This window comes from Phascolarctos cinereus, unplaced genomic scaffold (assembly GCF_003287225.1).
Source record: "Phascolarctos cinereus isolate Bilbo 61053 unplaced genomic scaffold, phaCin_HiC Scaffold_5;HRSCAF=322, whole genome shotgun sequence".
Taxonomy (NCBI): domain Eukaryota; kingdom Metazoa; phylum Chordata; class Mammalia; order Diprotodontia; family Phascolarctidae; genus Phascolarctos; species Phascolarctos cinereus.
Window position 1 is genome coordinate 420,413,379 of NW_027555958.1, and position 19,507 is coordinate 420,432,885.

Below are 19,507 nucleotides of genomic sequence, written 5' to 3' on the forward strand. Positions count from 1 at the left end.
ATAAACATGTTGAGGGTGGTATTTAATCGTTAAATAGCTATGGCTTTCAGCTGGGCCTGCAGATGACTCCTTCGTTTTTTCTCTCCTGATCCATTGGCTTATATACAAACAGTCACATCCTTAAATGAAGAAAGAGTAAAGCTCAGGTTTTCCCAAAGATTCTAGCTGCACAACAGGGATATTTTAAGTTTCTAGTTCACCTACTTTACAATTTTGCCACTAGCCAGCCCCACTTTAAATTTTTTTTTCAAATACTTGCAACTTCAGTTTTTTGATTCCATCAACAGGGTGAGTTTTCATTCAAAGTTTGTTACTGAGTTCTTCAGGAAGCTTCTAATTGGCATGAATCCTTCTTCCAGGCAGCATGTTCTTCCACATACCACGAGCCTCCTGGCCCTTGGTTGCCTGAACTCTGAATGCCTTTGTTGTCCTCTCTGTGAAAAGGGCACCAGCGTTGGGGGAAAATTGCTTGATTCAGGAGGATGTGCCAGATGAAAGTGAAATGCAAGAGCTCCACAAATCTGAACTGACTGAAACAGTTTTCCAGCTTGCGGTCAGGCTCATACACTGGTGGGAGAGTCAGGCTTGTTCTTAGCTCTTACCACAATCCCTCGGCGAGTGTTCCAGAACTAACTGTGGTTCTCGCCATCTTATTTGCAAGGATGGTGAGCCAGCCATCTCCCTCCCTCCTCCCTGGACTGCACCGTTGGAATCCAGTTACCTCTGGGTGCTAAAGGGTCTGGACAAGGATGAGCAAAGGAAGGATGCTTAGCTTTTTCTCTGGCCTTCATCCTCTGTCCTAGCTCAGCCTGGTATATAAATGCCTTAATCAGAAGCACAAGGGGGACTGCAGAACTCATTGGGATAGAAACTGTACAAAATCTACTTACTGAGATGCTGGCCTGGAGTGCCTTCCCCCCAACCCCAGCCTACCCATAAACAATAATGACCTCTTTTGCCTGGGGTAAGAGGGGAAGGCATGCATTATATTACCAGATGCCATCATAGGAAACATGGAAACATTAGTATAGAATCTTTTGTCTTAGGACTGATCTTAAAAAGTCAGGTCCAAAAGTTGAAGTCTGAGTAATTAAAAAATCCCGGTTCCATAGAAGAGCTAATGAAACCACTTTCCTCCTGGTACAGAGAGGTGGGGAACTATGAGAGTAGAATGTTATATCCATCATTGGGTCACTGTGTCCATAGGGTTTGTGTTTGTATAACTGATGTGTGGGGTTCGGTTTGGGGCTTGGAGTGGGGAGGTATTTTCAGAAGTAATTATGATGAAAAAAAAAAGACATCAATAATACTTAAAAAAAAAAAGAGGGCAGCTAGGTGGCACAGTGAATAGCGCACCTGCTCTGGAGTCAGGAGGACCTGAGTACAAATCTAGCCTCAGACACATAACACTTACTAGCTGTGTGACCCTGGGCAAGTCACTTAAACCCAATTGCCGAAAAAGTTAAAAAAAGAGAGAGAGAGAGAGAGAGAGAGAGAGAGAGAGAGAGAGAGAGAGAGAGAGAGAGAGGTGGAGGGGGCAGCTAGGTGGTACATTGGATAGAGCACCTGCTCTGGAGTCAGAAGGACCTGAGTACAAATCTGGCCTCAGACACTTACTAGCTATGTGACCCGGGGCAATTCACTTAACCCTGATTGCCTCCCCCACCCCGCCAAAAAAAAAAAGGTAAACTAGATTATTGCCTAAGTGTATGATGGCTGTCGCCAAATTTTGTTTCTCCACTTGCCTGTTAATTCTTGGAGTCTGTTATGTTAGTAGAAAAAACACAACTAGAGAGCCTAGTATTCACCAGATCTGGATTTGATTTGAGACACGTACTAGCTGTGAGCCTCTGGACAAGTCATTTAATCTCTTTGAGTTTTGGTTTCCTCATCTGTAAAATGGGTAAAATAATAGCACCCTCATCGGGGTGTTTGTGAGGATCAAATGAGAATGTGTGTGTACACACATATATACACGTATATAACATGCTTTGCAAACCTTAAAGTACTATGTAAATGTTAGCTATCATCATCATTAATTTCCAGAAAGTTTTATTTATTCCTTTGGGGAATACATTTTGTCCGTTAAAAATGCAAAGGCCAGGAGTAGGAGCAATGAGTTGTTATACTAATTTACAGTTAACTCTGAATAAATCTATCTAATCTTTTTCCAGGTGCTAAGAACATATTTTCGTATGAGGCCAGTGTGGACAAAGCAGGGGGCAGAGGGTGGTGTGGAAGAGGAAGTATGAGGATTTCTGAATGGGCAGGGGGACTTAGAAAGTTCTGTCTCTATCCAGCCTTGAACTGGTCCCATCCACAAATGCTGCCTTTTGTCTTACAGACCTAGGACTGTCTCCACACCTTACCGCCCTCATGGCAGGAGGACAGCCTCTGGGGCACAGCAGCAGCACCGGGGACACTGGCTTCAGCTGCTCTCAGGATTCAGGTAACCCATTCTGAGTCTGCAGAAACATCCATCGGCATGGTAAAAGCAGAAAGGAGTGAAGGTTGCCTGGGAGGGAGTGACGGGGTTAGGGGGTGAGGGAGCATGTGTGTGCCATAGGACTTGGAAGACAGGAGATGGGGTTTCTAACCCTGTCTCTGGCTCATTTGCTATATAACCTCAGGCAAGTTGCATGACTTTTCTGTATTTCATCTTTTACAAATGATAATAATTCTTATTTCCACTGCCTGTTGTTTAACCTTGAGGTTAGAAAGAGGTGAGAGCATGGGTTGTTGTTGTGAAGTGCTCTATGTTGGTGAGGTGGCAACGTGATTATTAGTGTAATCATTCCTGATCTGTGACTTTGGATAGTATCAGTCCATGCTTAACATTCAGGAACTGTTCACCAGGCACCGGGGATGCAGACAAAAGGGAAACAGCCCCTGTCCTCAAGGAGCTTACATTCTAATGAGGGAAAGAACATACATACATAGGTATAGATACAATATGTGGTGCTTCCTAGGGGTAGGGAATAAACTAGCTCCTGGGGAGATCAGGAAAGGCCAAAGCTGAAAGCAGCACTCAAGCTCAGTCTTGAAGGAAACCAGAGATTACAAGAGGAAGAGGTGAGGCAGGAGCACATCCCAACCAGTGCAAAGTCATGGAGGCAGGAGATAAAATATCACGTGGGAGGAATGGCAAGAAGGCTGGTATGGCTGAACTGGAAAGTGCCTCCAAGGGTTACGTTAAAGAGGCTGGAAAGGTAAGTTGGGATCTGTTTATGAAGAGCATTAAATACCAAACTGGGCAGAGGGCAGGGGAAGGGGTAATGTAGAAAAAGTTCAAGAGACCTAATTTCTGGGTAATTAATAATCAGTTTTATTAATTATGGCTAGCAGATAATTAGTAAAATGATGGTAATTTGGCTATCTCTCATAAACGAAAGATGAATCATGGAGGCTGATCAACAATTATATACCCTTGGAAGAGGGGGTGTTCCCAATGGGGGAAATCAACCATTAATGACAGAATGATAGAATTTGGAACTTAAAACTTTAACAAATGTGAAAAATTGTTTTAACATGTAATTGAGGGGAAAATAAAATACTATATTAAAAAATTTTAAAGAGAGAATGAATGTTATAATGAGAGGTGGACCTATTCTAATGAGGAGTAGGGAATATGACTTTGATTATGTTACTCTTTCTCATCCCTACCCAGACCACCTCCCTTCCCCCAGTGTAGACAAAGGGATGTACCTCAGCACAAGCCTGCCTGAGTAGAATACAATGGGCAGGAATTCACCTAGATTAGATTCTCTTTGTAAGGTTTTCTAGTTGGGTGGGGTCTCACCCAAGATAGAAAAGCATGTATCCCAGGATTTGGGCAATCTCATCTATCAGCAAAGTCCTTCAGAAACTGGCTGAATAGCCTATAGGGGTTTATTTCTGAATGAAGAAATAGAAAGGGAAAACCTTAACCCAATTAATAATTCGATATTAATATAAGAAAGTTTTTATTGGATTTTTATTGGATGCCAGGGGTTGTAGGAACCACCGGAATTTATTGCCTTTAGCACTGAATTCTGTAAGCAGGTCTCTGTCCTTTGATTCTTTCTAAAGAAGCTTTTAAAAGCAAACTCCTTCCCTTGTGGTTCCCTCCCTGATGGCAGAATCTTTTTCTGGGAGCCCACTGAAGCTGAGACTTGAACCCAGATATCCCTGACTCTGAGACTTATTCTCTATCTACTATACCCTATTGACTCTCAAGACTTTTATTATTCTCCTCCAAAAAAAGAAAGAGGAGATTTAATATGAAAATAAAGAAGTAAAAGTATTTGAAGAGGCAGAAAGCAATCTTGATCTGAGTTTGATGGTAGAAGACTTTCACAGGAAGAAGAAAGAGCTTAGCACAGTGTCTGGAATCTAGTAGGTACTTAATAAATGTTTATTGATTGAAAAAGAACAAGGACCTTTGAATTTATGGCACTAAGAGGACCAATTTGAAGCTCTTTCTAAAGAAGAAGGAACTGGATGCTCTGAGGATGAAGTATTTGCTTATCCTATAAGGAATGATAAGTAGTAACAGATTGGTAGTAACATTGGTAGTAACAGATGAGATAAGGTCAGAAAAGGAAGAGACAAATTGGGGTTGTTCCTTGATGGCCTAAAGGCAGCTAGGTGGTGCCATAGTTCATAATCAGGCCTAGAATGAGGAAGACCCTGAGTTCCTATGTGGCCTCAGACACATATTAGCAGTTTGACCCTTGGCCAAGTCACTTGGCCTCTGCCTGACTCAGTTTCCTCAACTGTGAAATGGGGATAATTAAGAGCACCTACTTTTCAGGGTTATTGTGAGGACAAAGTGAGACAGTATTCATAAGGTGCTTAGCAAAGTGCCTGGTACATGGTAGGCACTTAATGAATGCTTGTTTGCTTCTTACTGAAGAATTCTGCTGCAGCTGAAGCAGCAGCTATGGACTTGATGTCAACAATAGAGAGGTCTGTTGCTTTTATTTATTAGAGACATAAAAGAGCCTCCGAAGGCTAGTTAAGACTGGTGGCTACTCCCATTTCCAGTGATTCACGTACGGACAGTGATACAACCGGAAGGGATCTAGAGAACTTTGTCAAAGGTCATGAAGTTCTGAGTCAAGAGACTGAAGGTCCCAGGGATGCATGTGGTGTTTTCATCATTGCCCATAAAAGGCAAGGGATATAGAAGAGAAAAGCAGATTAGGGCAGTAAAGGTTAAGATGGTTTTTGAGTTTTGGATTTGGATAGACCATAGCTGAAAATATAGAAATGTCAGGTTCTGAGCCACGGATGGTAAGAATGTATTTACCTGGAGTCTTGTAAAGTTCATTAAAAGGACTTTTAGCTGAAAAATCTCTGAACAGGAAGGGGGTAGGGAAGACACTATTTGTTACCTTCACCATGCTAGATGCCACAGAAAATAGCTACAAGGATAGGGAAAAAAGAATTATTATCCAGATACTTAGAAGCTCACAGAAAATAAAATCCAAACAAGGAACAGATATGTATGTACATATGAGCAAAGTTTAGGCAACAACAAAGTGAATTAGACATTCAAATACAAGGTGGCAAATTTGATCTTAAAAGGCATCGCTGAGACATGGTGGGATAAGACCCATGACTGGAATATGGTTCTGGATGAGTATACCTACCTTATTCAAACAAACAGGATAGATGGGGGGGGAAGGGGGAGGAGACTGCCATGGTGGAGAGAACATTTGGGTGCAGATGGTCAGGGGAATAAAGGAGTAATTTAGAAATCTGCAAACTATAGGCCAATGAGCTTAAGCTGGATTCTTGTCAGAATTCTAGAATGTACTATTGAAGATGATGATTAGTGAACATTTAGAACATGAAACAGTGATCCCAAAGATTGAGCATGGCTTCATCAAGGCTGATGACATCATGGCTATGACATACAAAAAGGAGGACTAGACATTTTCTCCAATCCTCATGATTTCTTAAAACTCTCCAAAATAATAATAAGAGTTAAAGTAATTAGATCTCCATAGGCCAACACAGTAAGAACCCTGAGGTAACAGCCTCCTGAACAAACAGCATTCACTTAGCAACCACTCCCCTCTCTGCCCTGACTACCTGGCTGGACTATATAGAGGGACCCAAAGGCTCCTGATCTGGTTGTTCTGGTTCAGTCATTTCAGTCATGACCCCATTCTGGGCTTTCTTGGTAAAGATACTAGAGTGATTTGCCATTTCCTTCTCCATCTCATTTTACAGATGAAGAAATTGAGGCAAACAGGGTTAAATGCTTGTGCAAGATCACACAGCTAGTAAGTGTCTGAAGCTGGATTTGAACTCGAGTCTTCCCGGCTCCAGGCCTGGCACTCTATTTACCCACCTCGCAACCAATGTAACATGGACTCAATAATTCCCTTGTTGCTGCTGCAGTCTTTGCCAGCATATATCCCCTGCTCCTACCTTCACTCCACCATTCTGTGACATCCAGCAACAGAACTGTGGTCTCTTCCTTCCTTGCCACCTCACCCCACCCTCAATCCCCTACCATTTGGAGGAAGTCATAGTACATACAGGAAAGCACCCTCTGCCTAGGATGACAACATGCTGTCTCTAGCAGTGCTTAACCAAAGAACAAAATAACTCAGGGAACTAGGTGGGGTACCCTGCCCCCTGTATGTGGGACCTAACCAGGCTTGAAGGAAAGGAGACTGGCATCCAGCTGGGACTAATTCTAGCCCTCCCTGAAGTCACTAGAAAGCATTCAATAAATGCTTGTTGACTTGAGGCATAGCCTGAGGCTGTGAAAAGTATATTATCTAACTTCTGGGAGGAGACTGACACAGCTTTGAGGGGTAGCACTCAGGAGACCTGCTATCCAAGGTGAAGGTGTCCAGAGTGCGCAATAGAAGGATATGAGGGGGGAAGACTGAAATTACCCAAGATCTCAGTAGGAAAAGGACTCAGACACTTTGAGCACAAGCAGATAAATCAGGAGAGAGACTATTAATAACAGAAAGATGACCTTCAGGAAATCTAAACTAGTCCAAATGTCTTTGAAAATATTGCAAGTCAAAGGAAAATGAATCAACACCTGATGAGACACAGGACCAAGAGAACATGGGACCACAGCAGGATGTTCCTGAATGGTTCAGGGAACAAATAAAAATGGTGAAAGCAGAATTTGTGGTCTGAACAGTAGGAAAAGTGCAAAGGGAAGGACTGAAATAGGGTAAAGTAAAGGGGGAATTCAATGATAGGGGGCATCCCACCGAAGAACATTCTCCAAGAGGCTGGAGAGGGAGAAGAGAGATTCTGTCATGAAAGATAGGGACCTTAAATGAGTACAATCTGCAGAGATACAGTGCTTGTAAAACCACTAACTCTGACATAGTATTGTGCCTCTATGGAGAGAGTATCTTGCCTCAGGAGAAGGAATCATATCCTGTGGGCAACTAATATCCAGAAGAGTAGAAGGACATGGTCCCAGAGGGGAGATTTCATGTTGAATTGGAGGGTGTGGGGGAGAATGGGTGATCATGGGAGGGAAGGGGATGATAATGAATCAGTCAGGGATACAGGAAAATTTTTACAGTGTGACAGTACTTCTATCCTCTCTATTTCTTGCTGGAATTGATACTTCTGAGTGTGAGGCATCAGGGAAATAAGGAAGGAGCGGACAAAATCTACAGTGTAATAACATAGAATCTATTTAGAAGACGGGACTCAAAATAGCTGCCTTAGGAGCTTTAGTTCTGTGAGGAATACAGAATAAATAAGTATAAGGACCATGGACCAAAGAACAAATGTCTAAAATAAACAGAAAGGTAAGAGAATGAGGGAAAGGAATCTTTTTTTTTTTTTGCATACCATTCATGGCTAGAATACTCTCCCTTTCCATTGGCCACCTCTTCCAGGAAGCCTTTTAGGATTCCCATCATCCCCATTTCCTCAAAGTCATCTCCTCTTCCTTAAGCTTTCCTAGAGCTCATCTCATCAGGCTCTCCTTTATCCTTGTTGTATTCTACTTCATGTCAGAATTATTTCTATTCATGTTGTGTGATTGTAAGCACCTTGAGGGCAGGGATTGTGCATAGCACTTTGCATGTGGTAGATATTTAATAAATATTTTAAATTAAATTGGTTTAATTGGATTGAATGAGAGGCAGCATGGTATAACAGAGCCAGTCAGGAATAGCTAGGTCCAAATCCTGCCTGGCATAATCTAGCTGTCATTTAACCTCTCAGTATGCCAGTAAACTCTAAGCCTATAAATAACAGATGAGTTGCTAATCTCTATCAGTGGAGAGAGTTTTCATACCAGGAGTATACTCATGATGAAATCACAGGTCTGGAGCCTCCCCCTAATAAAAGTTAGCTTAAATGAATGAAATGGAGATAGGAAAGAATGGGGAAAGCTAAAGCTATTGCCAGCCTCCAAGGTAAATGAGCGGTCTTGGTATTTTCTGTTATTTTGAAAAATCTGACCTGTATTTCAGGGACTGATGTGATGCTACTTGAAGATTACAGTTCTGATGACAATCCTCCTTCGAGATGCACTTGCCCTCCCAAGAGACGCAGTTCAGTGACGTTTGAAGATGAAGTAGAACAAATGAAAGGTTTGTTCCTGTGATGGGATTACTCCATGAAAGCCTAAAGAAATTGGGGAATATTAGACAAGCCTCCTGCCCCAGGCTAGCCACCGGATTGGGCTCCTCTTGAATTCTTTTTTTCCTTCCTACCGCTTCCTCCTGAACCCCCAAAGAGCCACATCTACTCACAGAGGAAGTTGTACTAGAAGACCAAGTGATGTCTGGGCTCAGCATCCCCTTCTCAGCCCCAAACTAGAACTTTGAAAGTCTCATCTCCTCCTTGAATCTCCTTCTAACCTAGTCACATGCCCTTGCCATGCCTCAGTTTCCTTCTACAGAGGCAGCAGAATCAACGAGTCAACAATCCACAAGCATTTATTAAGTAGAGAAAGAGTAGAAGTAGAGTGCTGGTTCAGGAGACCTGGGTTTGGGGTTTCTGCCATTATAGTTAGTATGTGACCATAGGCAAATCCTTTAGCTTTCCTGAGCCTCAGCTTTCTCGTCTGTAGAATGGAAATAATAATAACATACTATCTACTTCACAGAGTTGTTGTGAAGAAAGTGCTTTATAAATGTGTCCTGTTGCTTTGATCTGTAAAATGCACAAATATACCCAACAAAAGCACCTTCTTATCTGTGGCAAAGACTGCAATGTGAATCTTCAGTCTGATTGTGATGATGATTCAAGTTCATAAAGCACTTTACATACATTTACATACACTATGTCATTTGACTCTTAGAACAACCCTATGAGGTTGATATTTTATTATTTCTGTTTTGCATATGAAAAAAACTGAGGCTCAGAGTTTGGCCCAGAATCACACAGCTTGTCAGTGCCTAAAGCAGGATTTGAATTTGGTCCAGGACTTTATCCATTAGACCACGTAGCCTCTGTGGCCATTTTAGTGTGGGAGGGATAAGGAGGATGCTGTCATGTGATCAGAATGTGGGACAGGCCCTTTAAGTGGCTCGTTGGGTTTTAGAAAGCCCTTGTTGAGGTTCTCATCCAATTATCATTTCCCTAACATCTTTCCCTCCTTCGATTAGGTCAGCTGAAACTAACAAATAATGCCTGCTATGTGCAAAGCACTCTGATAGGCCCTGGGGATCCCAAAACAAAACCAACTAACCAAGAAAATAGTCTGTCCCCTCAGGGAGCTCACACTGTACTGTGGGATAGAGATACATACCCACATGTGTGTATGTATATGTGTGTGCAAATATACATGTGCATGTGCAATCTATATGTATGGACATGTATGTGTATACACATCTGTATATACATGCATATTAAAATAATTGCAATAATTGATATACATACATACAATGCTTTAAATTTTCTAAACTATTTTATGCACATTATTTCATATAAATAGAAGGTAATTTGAGAAGAGAGAACATTAGCAATGTTTAGGAAGGATTTTGCCTAGGAGGTGGAACCTGGGCCTCACCTGGAAGGGAGCTAGGGATTCAAAAAGACAGAAGTGAGGATGGGAATACATTTCAGGTATAGGGGATGGTTTGTGCAAAGGTGTGGAGATGGGAGTTTGAGGAAAAAGTAGTCTAGTTGTTTGCTTTTCATGTTTGTATTTCATTCATGCTTTGGACAGTATCTTACACATAGTAGGTGCTCAGTGTTGTCCTTCTGTCTTTAGGTTAGAGTAGAATAGAAGCCCTGCAGTAATTGCAGAAATAACTGGCAGCTTTCAGGTGTGATGAGCTCCTTACCTCAGATTAGCTCTGTATCCTCCGTCCAAAGCTTTCTGGGACAGTGAGTCAGCAGGGTGAGCTTCTGACGGATGGGAACTGGCCCCAGTTATTTGTTTAACCTTTTTCTCTCCCTCTCACTGCAGAAGCTGCCAAAACCTCTATTCTCCACGTGAAGGCTGAAGTACACAAGTCCCTGGACAGCTATGCAGCCAGTCTGGCCAGAGCCATCGAAGCGGATGCCAAGATTAGCTTGTTTGGGGAGGAGGCTCTGCCTGGAGTATTGCTGGCAACTCGGACTATGCCAGGGGGAGGCTTTGGGGGCCGCCGAGGCAGTAGGACTCACACTAGCCAGAGGCTGCAGCTGCAGAGCATTGAGGAAGGGAACATTTAACTTTAGGGCCATCAGAGAGAGGGACCAGAGATACCACTCAGGGGCAAGGGTTAGAGATGTCATTCCACATGATGCCAAGAAAGCAAGACCCTTCTCCAAGGAAGCTGTGGCCCTGGGTTGGCACAGTTTTGAAGGGACTACGTGGGGGGTGGGGGGGAATCAGCTAACGTACTAGCACCAAAAAAAAAAAGGAGAGAAAAGACAAAAGTGCTACATTTGGGAAAACATTTAGGCTCATTGTTATATTGTAGCCACTCTTCTAGGTTCTAGTAACTTTTTTCCCTGAGGCCAGCCGAGACACATAGATAAACAGGTGGATAACAGGTAAACAACATGGTTCTGTTGTATTTTGAGAGGACAGTGTTACCAGGTCCACAAAGTTGGGGCAGAGAAGTTTAAATGCAGCACAAAGTCATCTTATTGAACAAGCTGCTTTACTCATCACCTTCTTGACCCAGGAACCCTCATAGTAGGTTGGACCATGAACCTTAGAGAGAGGTAAATGCACTTTGTAGGAAGGACATCCTTCTACATTGTTCCCAAGGGCATCAGGTTGGTGTCTTGTTCTTTGGGTTGGCATGTGTTCTTGGATCTATGTGCAGTGATTCCGGTCTGTGCTGGGAGAAAAGAAAATCAGAGAGCCTGTCTAGCAGAAGGCCCAGCACATGAAGAATCAGAGTCGAAGAGCTGGCACCCAGGCCATCCACCTGTTTGGCTTGTGGGTGGCTGTTGCTGAAATTATAGGTGGGCCTGGTCAGAGGGAAGTGAGTTTATCCTTGCCAGAGAGCAGATCATTCACTGAGGACCAGGCTGTTGATGTTCTCACCCAAGGGTGTTTGTATTTCAAAAGAAGGGGAAAACCACTATTCATATGAAAGAGGAAGGGTCATGGACCTTGTGTTTTAGATTGAAAACTTTCAGAATAGGTTAATTACAGAGACTTAGTAAGGAGAATAGTATTTAGCACAACTATACAATGCAGCTCTTATTTTTATTCGGGGATGAAATTATCCTCCCAAGTGAAGGCTTCGTTGAGTGGACTTCTATTTGTGATATTATAAGTGATCTTAGAACAGGGTCTTCTTGGGGACTAGGACTAGAAAAGAATTAATGGTCCAAAAAGCTAGTCACTGCCGCTCAAGATCTACCCTCCAGAACTTTGTGGTCGTTTTTCTTTCACATTGAAGAAAAGAATGGATACAGAGTCAGGGAACAGTATTTGACTTTTTTTAAAAAAAAGTTACGGCATATACAAGGAAGGGATGACCTGGGCCTTTTTTCAGTTTACCTTTCCACTTGTTTCATAGTCCCCAACGGAATACCAGCCAACAGGAAATGTAGGAGAAAAGGGCCTGAATTATAAAGAGTTCTTCAGAATCCATGAACTTCTTAGGTCAGATTTTTCTTAACTTTATCTTGGAGGTTTGGGCTGAAGATGACCATAGGGTCCTAATTGAACTGAAGATTCCAGAAAAATCTCTTCCTTCCCTATCACCTTCCCTTTGACCTGGATGGGGTAGCATTATTCTAGGCTGAATAAAATCCATTTGTGATTTGGGGTTTTGGGTTGACTGTGACTGAGAGACAGCATGGTATAGTGGATAGAGAGCTGGCTTAGAAACCAGGAAGACTGGATTCTAGTCCTGCTTCTGACACATACTGGCAATGTGACCCTGAACAAGTCACTTCCTCTCTTAATGCTCTAAGCAACCCTCTAAGACTGTGAGTTTCAGAGAAGATGCCATCCTGCATTGGTAGAGGGAATTTCCCATCCCAGGATTTGCCTACACTTAAGAAATCACAGGTCCAGACTCTATCTCTTTGACTAGCTAAGTCTTAAAGTGGTCCAGGTATACCTGATTTCAAGTAGCCACTCTCCAAAGTTCTCTGTCCTCATGACACTTCCATTTGGGGCAAGCATTCTACTTTTTAGGCGTTCATAGCATTCACTCTGTAGAGCAATAGTGTAAATAGAAAGCATCTTTAGTTGCGTTTTGTAAGAGGCCTTATGATATTGGCCCACAGTGTAATCTTGACATTCTCCTATTTCAAGAACGAGGCCCTTGTTAACATTTACCAAATTAATACCCTCTTGTGTCAGATGAAGACAAGGGTATTGTGCTTGGCAAATTGGAAAATGGCAAGAAGGCTTCCAAACAGGAGAGCAGAGTTGCGGTCTCAAAGATGTTGAACCAGCTGCAACTATGGGCTGACTCTAACAGGATGAAATTGATTAGAAATCAATGTGACATTCTTCTCTTGGGTATAAAAAAAAGAAATCAGGTGTATCATGAGGGAGGTCTGGCTAGACTAGGGATTGCATGAAGAGTCAAGGGATTGAGCAGATGACAAGTTGAGTGTGCCATGTGCCACTGGCAGCCACAGAAGGCTATTGCAATCATAAAGAACATTCAGTGAAACCTCGTGTCCAAAATGAGGAGTTCATAGGATCAGACCTAGAATTTGAAAGGACTACAGAAGCTTTCTAGTCCAATAACCTTATTTTACAGATGAGGAAACTGAACCTCAAGGAACTTAAATGACTTAATAGTAATAGTAATAGAGGTGGAATTTGAACCCGGGTTCTCTGTCTCCAGAGCAGTGCCATTCATAGGTCTACTGTACTCTATACTGGTCAAGCTACATGTGGAGTCTTGAGTTCGGTTCTGAGTTATGAAGGCCCCTGACAAATTAAAACAAGTTGAGAGGAAGGAGACCAGGGTAGTGAGAGGCCATACAATCATTGATTCAAGACCCTAGGTATAATTTGCTTGGAAGAGAGGAGGCTTTTAGGGAGGATATGACTTACCTTCAGGTATCAGGCAGCCGTGTTAGAAGAATGATTATACTTGTGATCAGCCCTGAAGGGCAGAATGACAAGCAATGAGTAGATGCTGCAGAGAATATATTTAGGTTCGATGTAAAGAAAAACATTTTGGGCAGCTAGAGCTTATCCAAAAATGGAATGGGCTCAGTTAGGAAATAGTGAGTTCCCCATCATTAGAGGTGTCCAAGTAGAGACTGAATGACTTGTTAGAGATGCTGTAGAGGAGATTCCTGTTCAAATGGTCCTGAAATCCCAACTCTGAGGACTTGAAATTCACTTCTAGGTGCAGGGATGGGGTATACACATGCATGACCAAGAGAAAGAGATTCCTTTCTTTTCACCCCCAAGGAAGAAAGGAACTCAACTGTCAGATGTTTTTGTAAGATTTGAAGGTTCATCAGATCTTTGAATCTCCTACCCACCTGTCAATTTGTAATTCCCGATAGCAGGAAAAGGTTTTGTTTCTTTCTGAAACTTCCCTGTCCTCACATCCCCCCCAGAATTCACCTGAGACAGTATTTATAAGGGACACGCGCGCGCGTGCACACACACACACACACACGTATATAAAGCCATTAGGGACATAAGGATGAGACTGGGGCAAGTGACAGAGGATGAGGAGATAGTCCCTGACTTTTCACCACTGTCCCCCATGTTGAGCCCAGCTGCTGGGAGAGGGAAGGGTGCCAGGGAAGAACATGGCAGATCATTTGCCAGGGTTACCTTGGCTTTTTTCAGTGCATCAAGAGAAGTTTTAGAAGTTGGGTGGTTTAGGATGCCTTTTCCCTGAGTGGCTAAAGCTCCAGGGGAAAATGTCCTTGGAAACTAGCCCATTCCCTGTGAGCTGATCTGTAGCTAACTGGCCAGTATTGAGATTCATCTTGTGAATCGCCCTGTCTTCAGTTTAGTTTCTACAAACTTGCCAGGTACTTTGTATTATTGCCTTGTAAATTACCTTATCCAAGTTAATTGAGAAAGTGTGCTCTGAGGTAAATCCTAATGTTCCCTTTTGTGTCTAGAAGTATCTGAGCTAAGAGAATTTCATGTAAAACACCTGTCCACCTAGTGGAGATGTCAAAAACAAAAATCAACCCCCACTTCTCTCTGCCCCACCCCCCAAAAAAGCAACAACCTGTCCCAGTTCAGTTGAGATTCCTGGCCACATTAACTCCGTCCAAGCCAGAGGTGTCACTGCTGGAATGGGAAAATCTTTCATGTGAAGATAGAAAGCTATTAATCTTCTAGTTGTCTGACTAATAACTTCAGTCCTGACCCCAAGGTTGCTGCCTTCTCATGGTAATGCAGGGTACTTCGAGGGCTGTTAACCACCCTCGCTGCTTTCTCCCTGTTCATTCTGTATTGAAGCCTTAGGGCTTCAATGTGTTTAGGTCTAAAAGATCATCCAGTGTTACCTGTGTCTAGGAACAAGAGCATCATATGCTGGGGGTTGTTGGGGTATTTGGGGCAAGCAGTTGATATCTGGAGGACCTGCTATCAACCTCACCATCTGAAGCAATAGATGCTGAAAGTTGTTGGTATGGAAATTGTCACAGTTATCTTTGTTGAAAGAATGTCTGGGCTTAGGAGGAGGGATTAGGATAGTGGGTGCCATTTTGAGGGAGAGAAGACAAGGATATAGCATAAATCAACCATGCAGAGAATTACCAAAAAAAAGTGCCCTACTCAAGCTTCCTAGCCTGGATAGTATGGAAAGAATGCAGCGCTTGACATGGTTATGGGCCTGGATAGGAGGAAATTTATCAGCCAAGCTTTATATGCCCCAGGAAAATCCATTGGCCAGTATTTTCTTTGTTTCATACTCCCTTTGGAAGTTGATGGTCACTTTGTGCTTTAGGAAGGAAAGGCTAAAAATTCAGCACATGAAGCCTGGTGATGAACACCAAGGTGCATCATTCTTCCAAGCTCTAAAAACAATTACAAGAATTCAGAGCATTCAACTGGGAGCTTTGTGAAAAGCTAGGAAGGAGTGAGGTCCAGAGGCAGGGCCTTTTGTTTGGGCTGCACATCTCAGAATCATAGACTGTTGGAACTGGATGACATTTAGACATCATCTGGGCTAAGGGATCTTAACTTTTTGTGTTTTGTGGATTCTTTGGGCAATCTGGTGAAGCCTACGGACCCCTTCTCAGAAAAAAAAAAAAGATATATTTTTAAATGCATAAAATAAAATACATAGGATTGGAAAATGAAATAAATTATATTGAAATAGTTATCAACATTTTTAGAAAACAGGTTCACAAACCCTAAGTTGAGAACTGATGTAGTTCAGCCCCTTCCATCTTATAGGTAAGGAAACTATTCCAAGGTCACATAGATAGTAAATGACAGAGCTGGGATTTGAAGTAAAGGCTAATGACTCAAGATGGATTTGTCTTTCCAGTAGTTTAGGGAGGGAAGGAACCTCTTTTCCACTCAAGAAAGACATGAAAGTATTCAAAGGCTTTGATGTCAGAAGAAAGAGCAGACTTACTTTTATACAGAAGGACATTCTTCAGACTTTGACAAACTGAAGAACATGGGCTCTAGGGGAAATATTTGTGTGACCTTAAATCATAGACCCACGGGAGATGATTGGGATTGGCTCAGAGCACAAACTAAATCTTCACAGATAACAAAGAGCACAACTTTGGCCCAGTGTCATGTTTATGGATGTGTATCACAAAGTCACCATGTTCATTTTGCTCAAAGACTCTTAAACCTTTTCCCTGAACAGTGTTAACTAGTAGAGAATTTTAAGCCACTTCTATCAAATTTTAGACATGGGAATTTTTGCCCTAGTGTTGGGAAATGCCACAAATCCTGGAGAAAGTCGATCCTATCTCAATGTAGGGCAAAGCTGAGGGAAGGTTATGTAGCACTGCTGCAATATAAGAATACTGTAGAGGATGGAGGTCATCTCTCTGGGAGGCATAACAATATGTTATTCCATGGTGCAGATGCATGACAAACAGATCTCTTATATGTGTGCTGATAATGCAGTTGTGAATCATGGAATGTACCCATTCAGGAACTGGTATTTGGATTGAAGTTTGGGGATTTTTTTAAAGAGTAAGCAAGCAAAGGACAATTTGGGAATTGTAAATCATTATAAGCAAATGAAAATGTATTTAGAACAGTTTTATTTCTTTAATTAAACATGTGTTTGGGTATGTGTGTATAAGTGTGTAAAATGTGAGGAGCTGATATTCATAGGCATGGGGATCTAAGGTGAGTTTCTCATAGGCAAGCCCAATTCCTAGCCTCCTTTTACATTCACACTTGGATACAAAGAGGAGGGAGAAATAGAGAGAGCCGTGGCATTGCAGAATGCTCTCCAATTCTTCCAGGACCCATTAGGCACCTAAGCATATTATAATAATAATAATAATAATGATGATGATGATGCACTTGTGTATTGCTTTCTAGACTTTTCAAAAGGCTTCTAGCTCCATTATTTTATTTGCCCCTTACAATATCCCTGTGAGGAGTTGGGGGCAGATATCTGAACCCCAAAGAGATTGTGTCTATGTGACACCATGGCTAGTTAGTGACCGCATTAGCACTGGAAGCTGGGGCTCTGGCACCTTCCACTAAGTCTTGGCACCTCCCCATCAGTTAGGTCCACGATTGCTTGTCTTTTCCAACCACTTACCCTTACCTCCAACCATGTTGCTGATTGGACCAGTAACGATTATTTATGAGCCCTTATCCATGAGATTTAGTCTTGCTGACTCCACCTTCCCAACAGCTTTCTTATCCATCCCCTTCCCCTTATTCACGTGATCACCCATCCTAATTCAGACCATCATCACCTGTGACTTGTATTCCTAATTGGTCTTCCAACTTCCAGTCTCTTCTCTCCAGACAGCTGCTAACCAGACATTCAGAAGCATGGGTCTGAACATGTAAGTTCCCTGATCTAAGTTTAAGTGGCTTCCTATGCCTCCAGGATAACATAAAAACTCCTCACTTTGGCCTTTTATAATGTGACTCCAGCTTCTATTTCCAAATTGATTTCATGTTTCTCCCTCACACACGCTACATTCCAGACAAACTGGGCTGCTTGGTGTTCCCCATACATATTAAATATTCCACCTCCTGTTCCTGTACCTCCCTCCACACTAAGCTGTTCCACATGCATGGTAATGCTTTGCCTTACCTCTGTATCTTGGAGCTTCTAGCTCCCTTCAGATCTCTGCCCACATGCCATCTCCTCTAAGTGGGCTTTGCTGTTCTACCACATTGTTAACACTATCCCCCCCCCGATTATATTGTACCTACTTTGTATATATATTGTAATTATCAGTGTACATGTTTTCCTCCAGTAGAATGTAAGCTCCTTGAGGGCAGGGACTGCTTTATTTTTGTCTCTCCAGTGCCTAGATGGTATCTTGCACATAGTTGGCACTTAATAAATGTTTGTTGAACTGAACTGAATAAGATATAAACTACGAGGCTCCATATGCTCCACTGTGCCCCCTTATAGAACCAGCAGGAACTCTCCATTTCTTCTCTAATGGAATGATCAGCCTTTTCTCAATGGGTAGAAGGTGTCAGTCTTTTAACTGTCTTAACACTTGGTCTCTAAATTAAGTATCCATCTGTCTTTTTAAAAATTAAAAATTTTTTTTGTGTCCAACTAACATCTATTTTCTCTCCCACCCTCTCCTCTATTCCCCCACCCTACCCCGAAGTGGGTGGGTGGGGTGTGTGTGTGGGAGTTCTTGTAATACATATGCATAATCAAGCTAAATAAAGTTCCCGTATTTGACATGTCCAAAAAATATGTCTTATTCTGCATCCTGAGTCCATCACCTCTTGGGAAGTGAGTAGAACATTTCATCATCCACCCTCTGGAATTGTTGTTAGTCATTGTGTTGATCAGAATTCTTAAGTATATCAAGCTTTTTCTTTACAATGTTGTTATTGTACAGATTATTCTGGTTCTGTTCACTGCATCAGTTCATACAAGTCTTCCCAGGTTTCCCTAAAATTCCCTTTGGCATTCACCTATCTTACTGCACAATTGGGCTTGCTATTTCACACCACAGGATAGCATTCACTTGCATTTTGCAAACACAGTACCGCTAAGAAGCCTACCAACCAACAGGCAGCTGTCACCCCCTCCCCCCATAGATTTGACTTTGGAGACCCAGGAGAAGTGAGCTCATCTGAGGTAGCCTTTAGTCAATATAGCCATATCAAAAGGAAATTCATATTCTTTCTTGTGGACTTATGTGATACTGCTCTTCCCTGGCTCTCCTATCTTTCTCAGAAACAGTCCATGATCTGACCCAAGGGGAAATTTCCCAAAGTCTCTTAGGAAGATTAACAAAATCAGGATCAGATTTTCCACTTCAAGTCTGCCTTCTAAAGTCATTTGTGTGAGTCTGTTCCTGAAACAGTTTTCTCTCTCTCTCAAAGAGGATGGAAGAAGAATCTATCTCATCTTTAAAGCTCATATGCCAAACTCTGCTTTTCACCTAGGTATTCAGCACCAACTCATCATTCTCTCAACCAATGAGGAGATTCTAATGCAAATATTTTAGGCTTGAGAAATGAGTTGGGTCTATGTCCTAATATATTTTAAATTCTGGGAGCGCAAGACTACCTTCAACAGCTTTTTTGAAAATGTGCCTTGGTATTCTTGCCTGTTTGTTTTTCTATATTCATTTCTTTATGATTTTATTCATTATACACTGAGAGACAGTGTGACATAGGAGATAGAGAACTAGCCTCAGACACAGTATGGCCTGAGTTCAAGTTTCACCTCTGACACACATTGTGTGATCCTGGGCGAGTCATTTAACTTCCTACTGCTTTAGGTTTCTCTAATTGTAGGGAAGATACTGGCCTGCTTTGGTAGAGAGTTCCCTCATCTGGGGAGTTTCCCAACCAATGAAATTACAGAGCCAATTCCTGTGGTTTTATTTTGTGGTAATAAATTCCATCTTGTGAATTGGGGGATTAATTTAGTAGTCTGGCTTTTTTCAGCCCTCTCATTCAGCCATACTGGATCAGTCATTGTTC

At 42.2% G+C, this 19,507-nt stretch overlaps 1 protein-coding gene across 3 annotated transcripts in view; it reads left to right on the forward strand.

Moving 5' to 3' along the window:
- The window catches only part of GPR161 (G protein-coupled receptor 161), a 55,783-nt gene extending 37,520 nt beyond the window's left edge, over positions 1-18,263 (forward strand). For all 3 annotated transcript variants that reach the window (XM_020974693.2, XM_020974694.2, XM_078156509.1), the window contains 3 exons: positions 2,345-2,449; positions 8,457-8,576; positions 10,403-18,263. In XM_020974693.2, the coding sequence (XP_020830352.1) occupies positions 2,345-2,449; positions 8,457-8,576; positions 10,403-10,650 (473 nt within the window). In that variant the 3' untranslated portion in view covers positions 10,651-18,263. The remainder of the gene's footprint in view (positions 1-2,344; positions 2,450-8,456; positions 8,577-10,402) is intronic.
- The last annotated feature ends 1,244 nt before the right edge of the window (positions 18,264-19,507 follow it).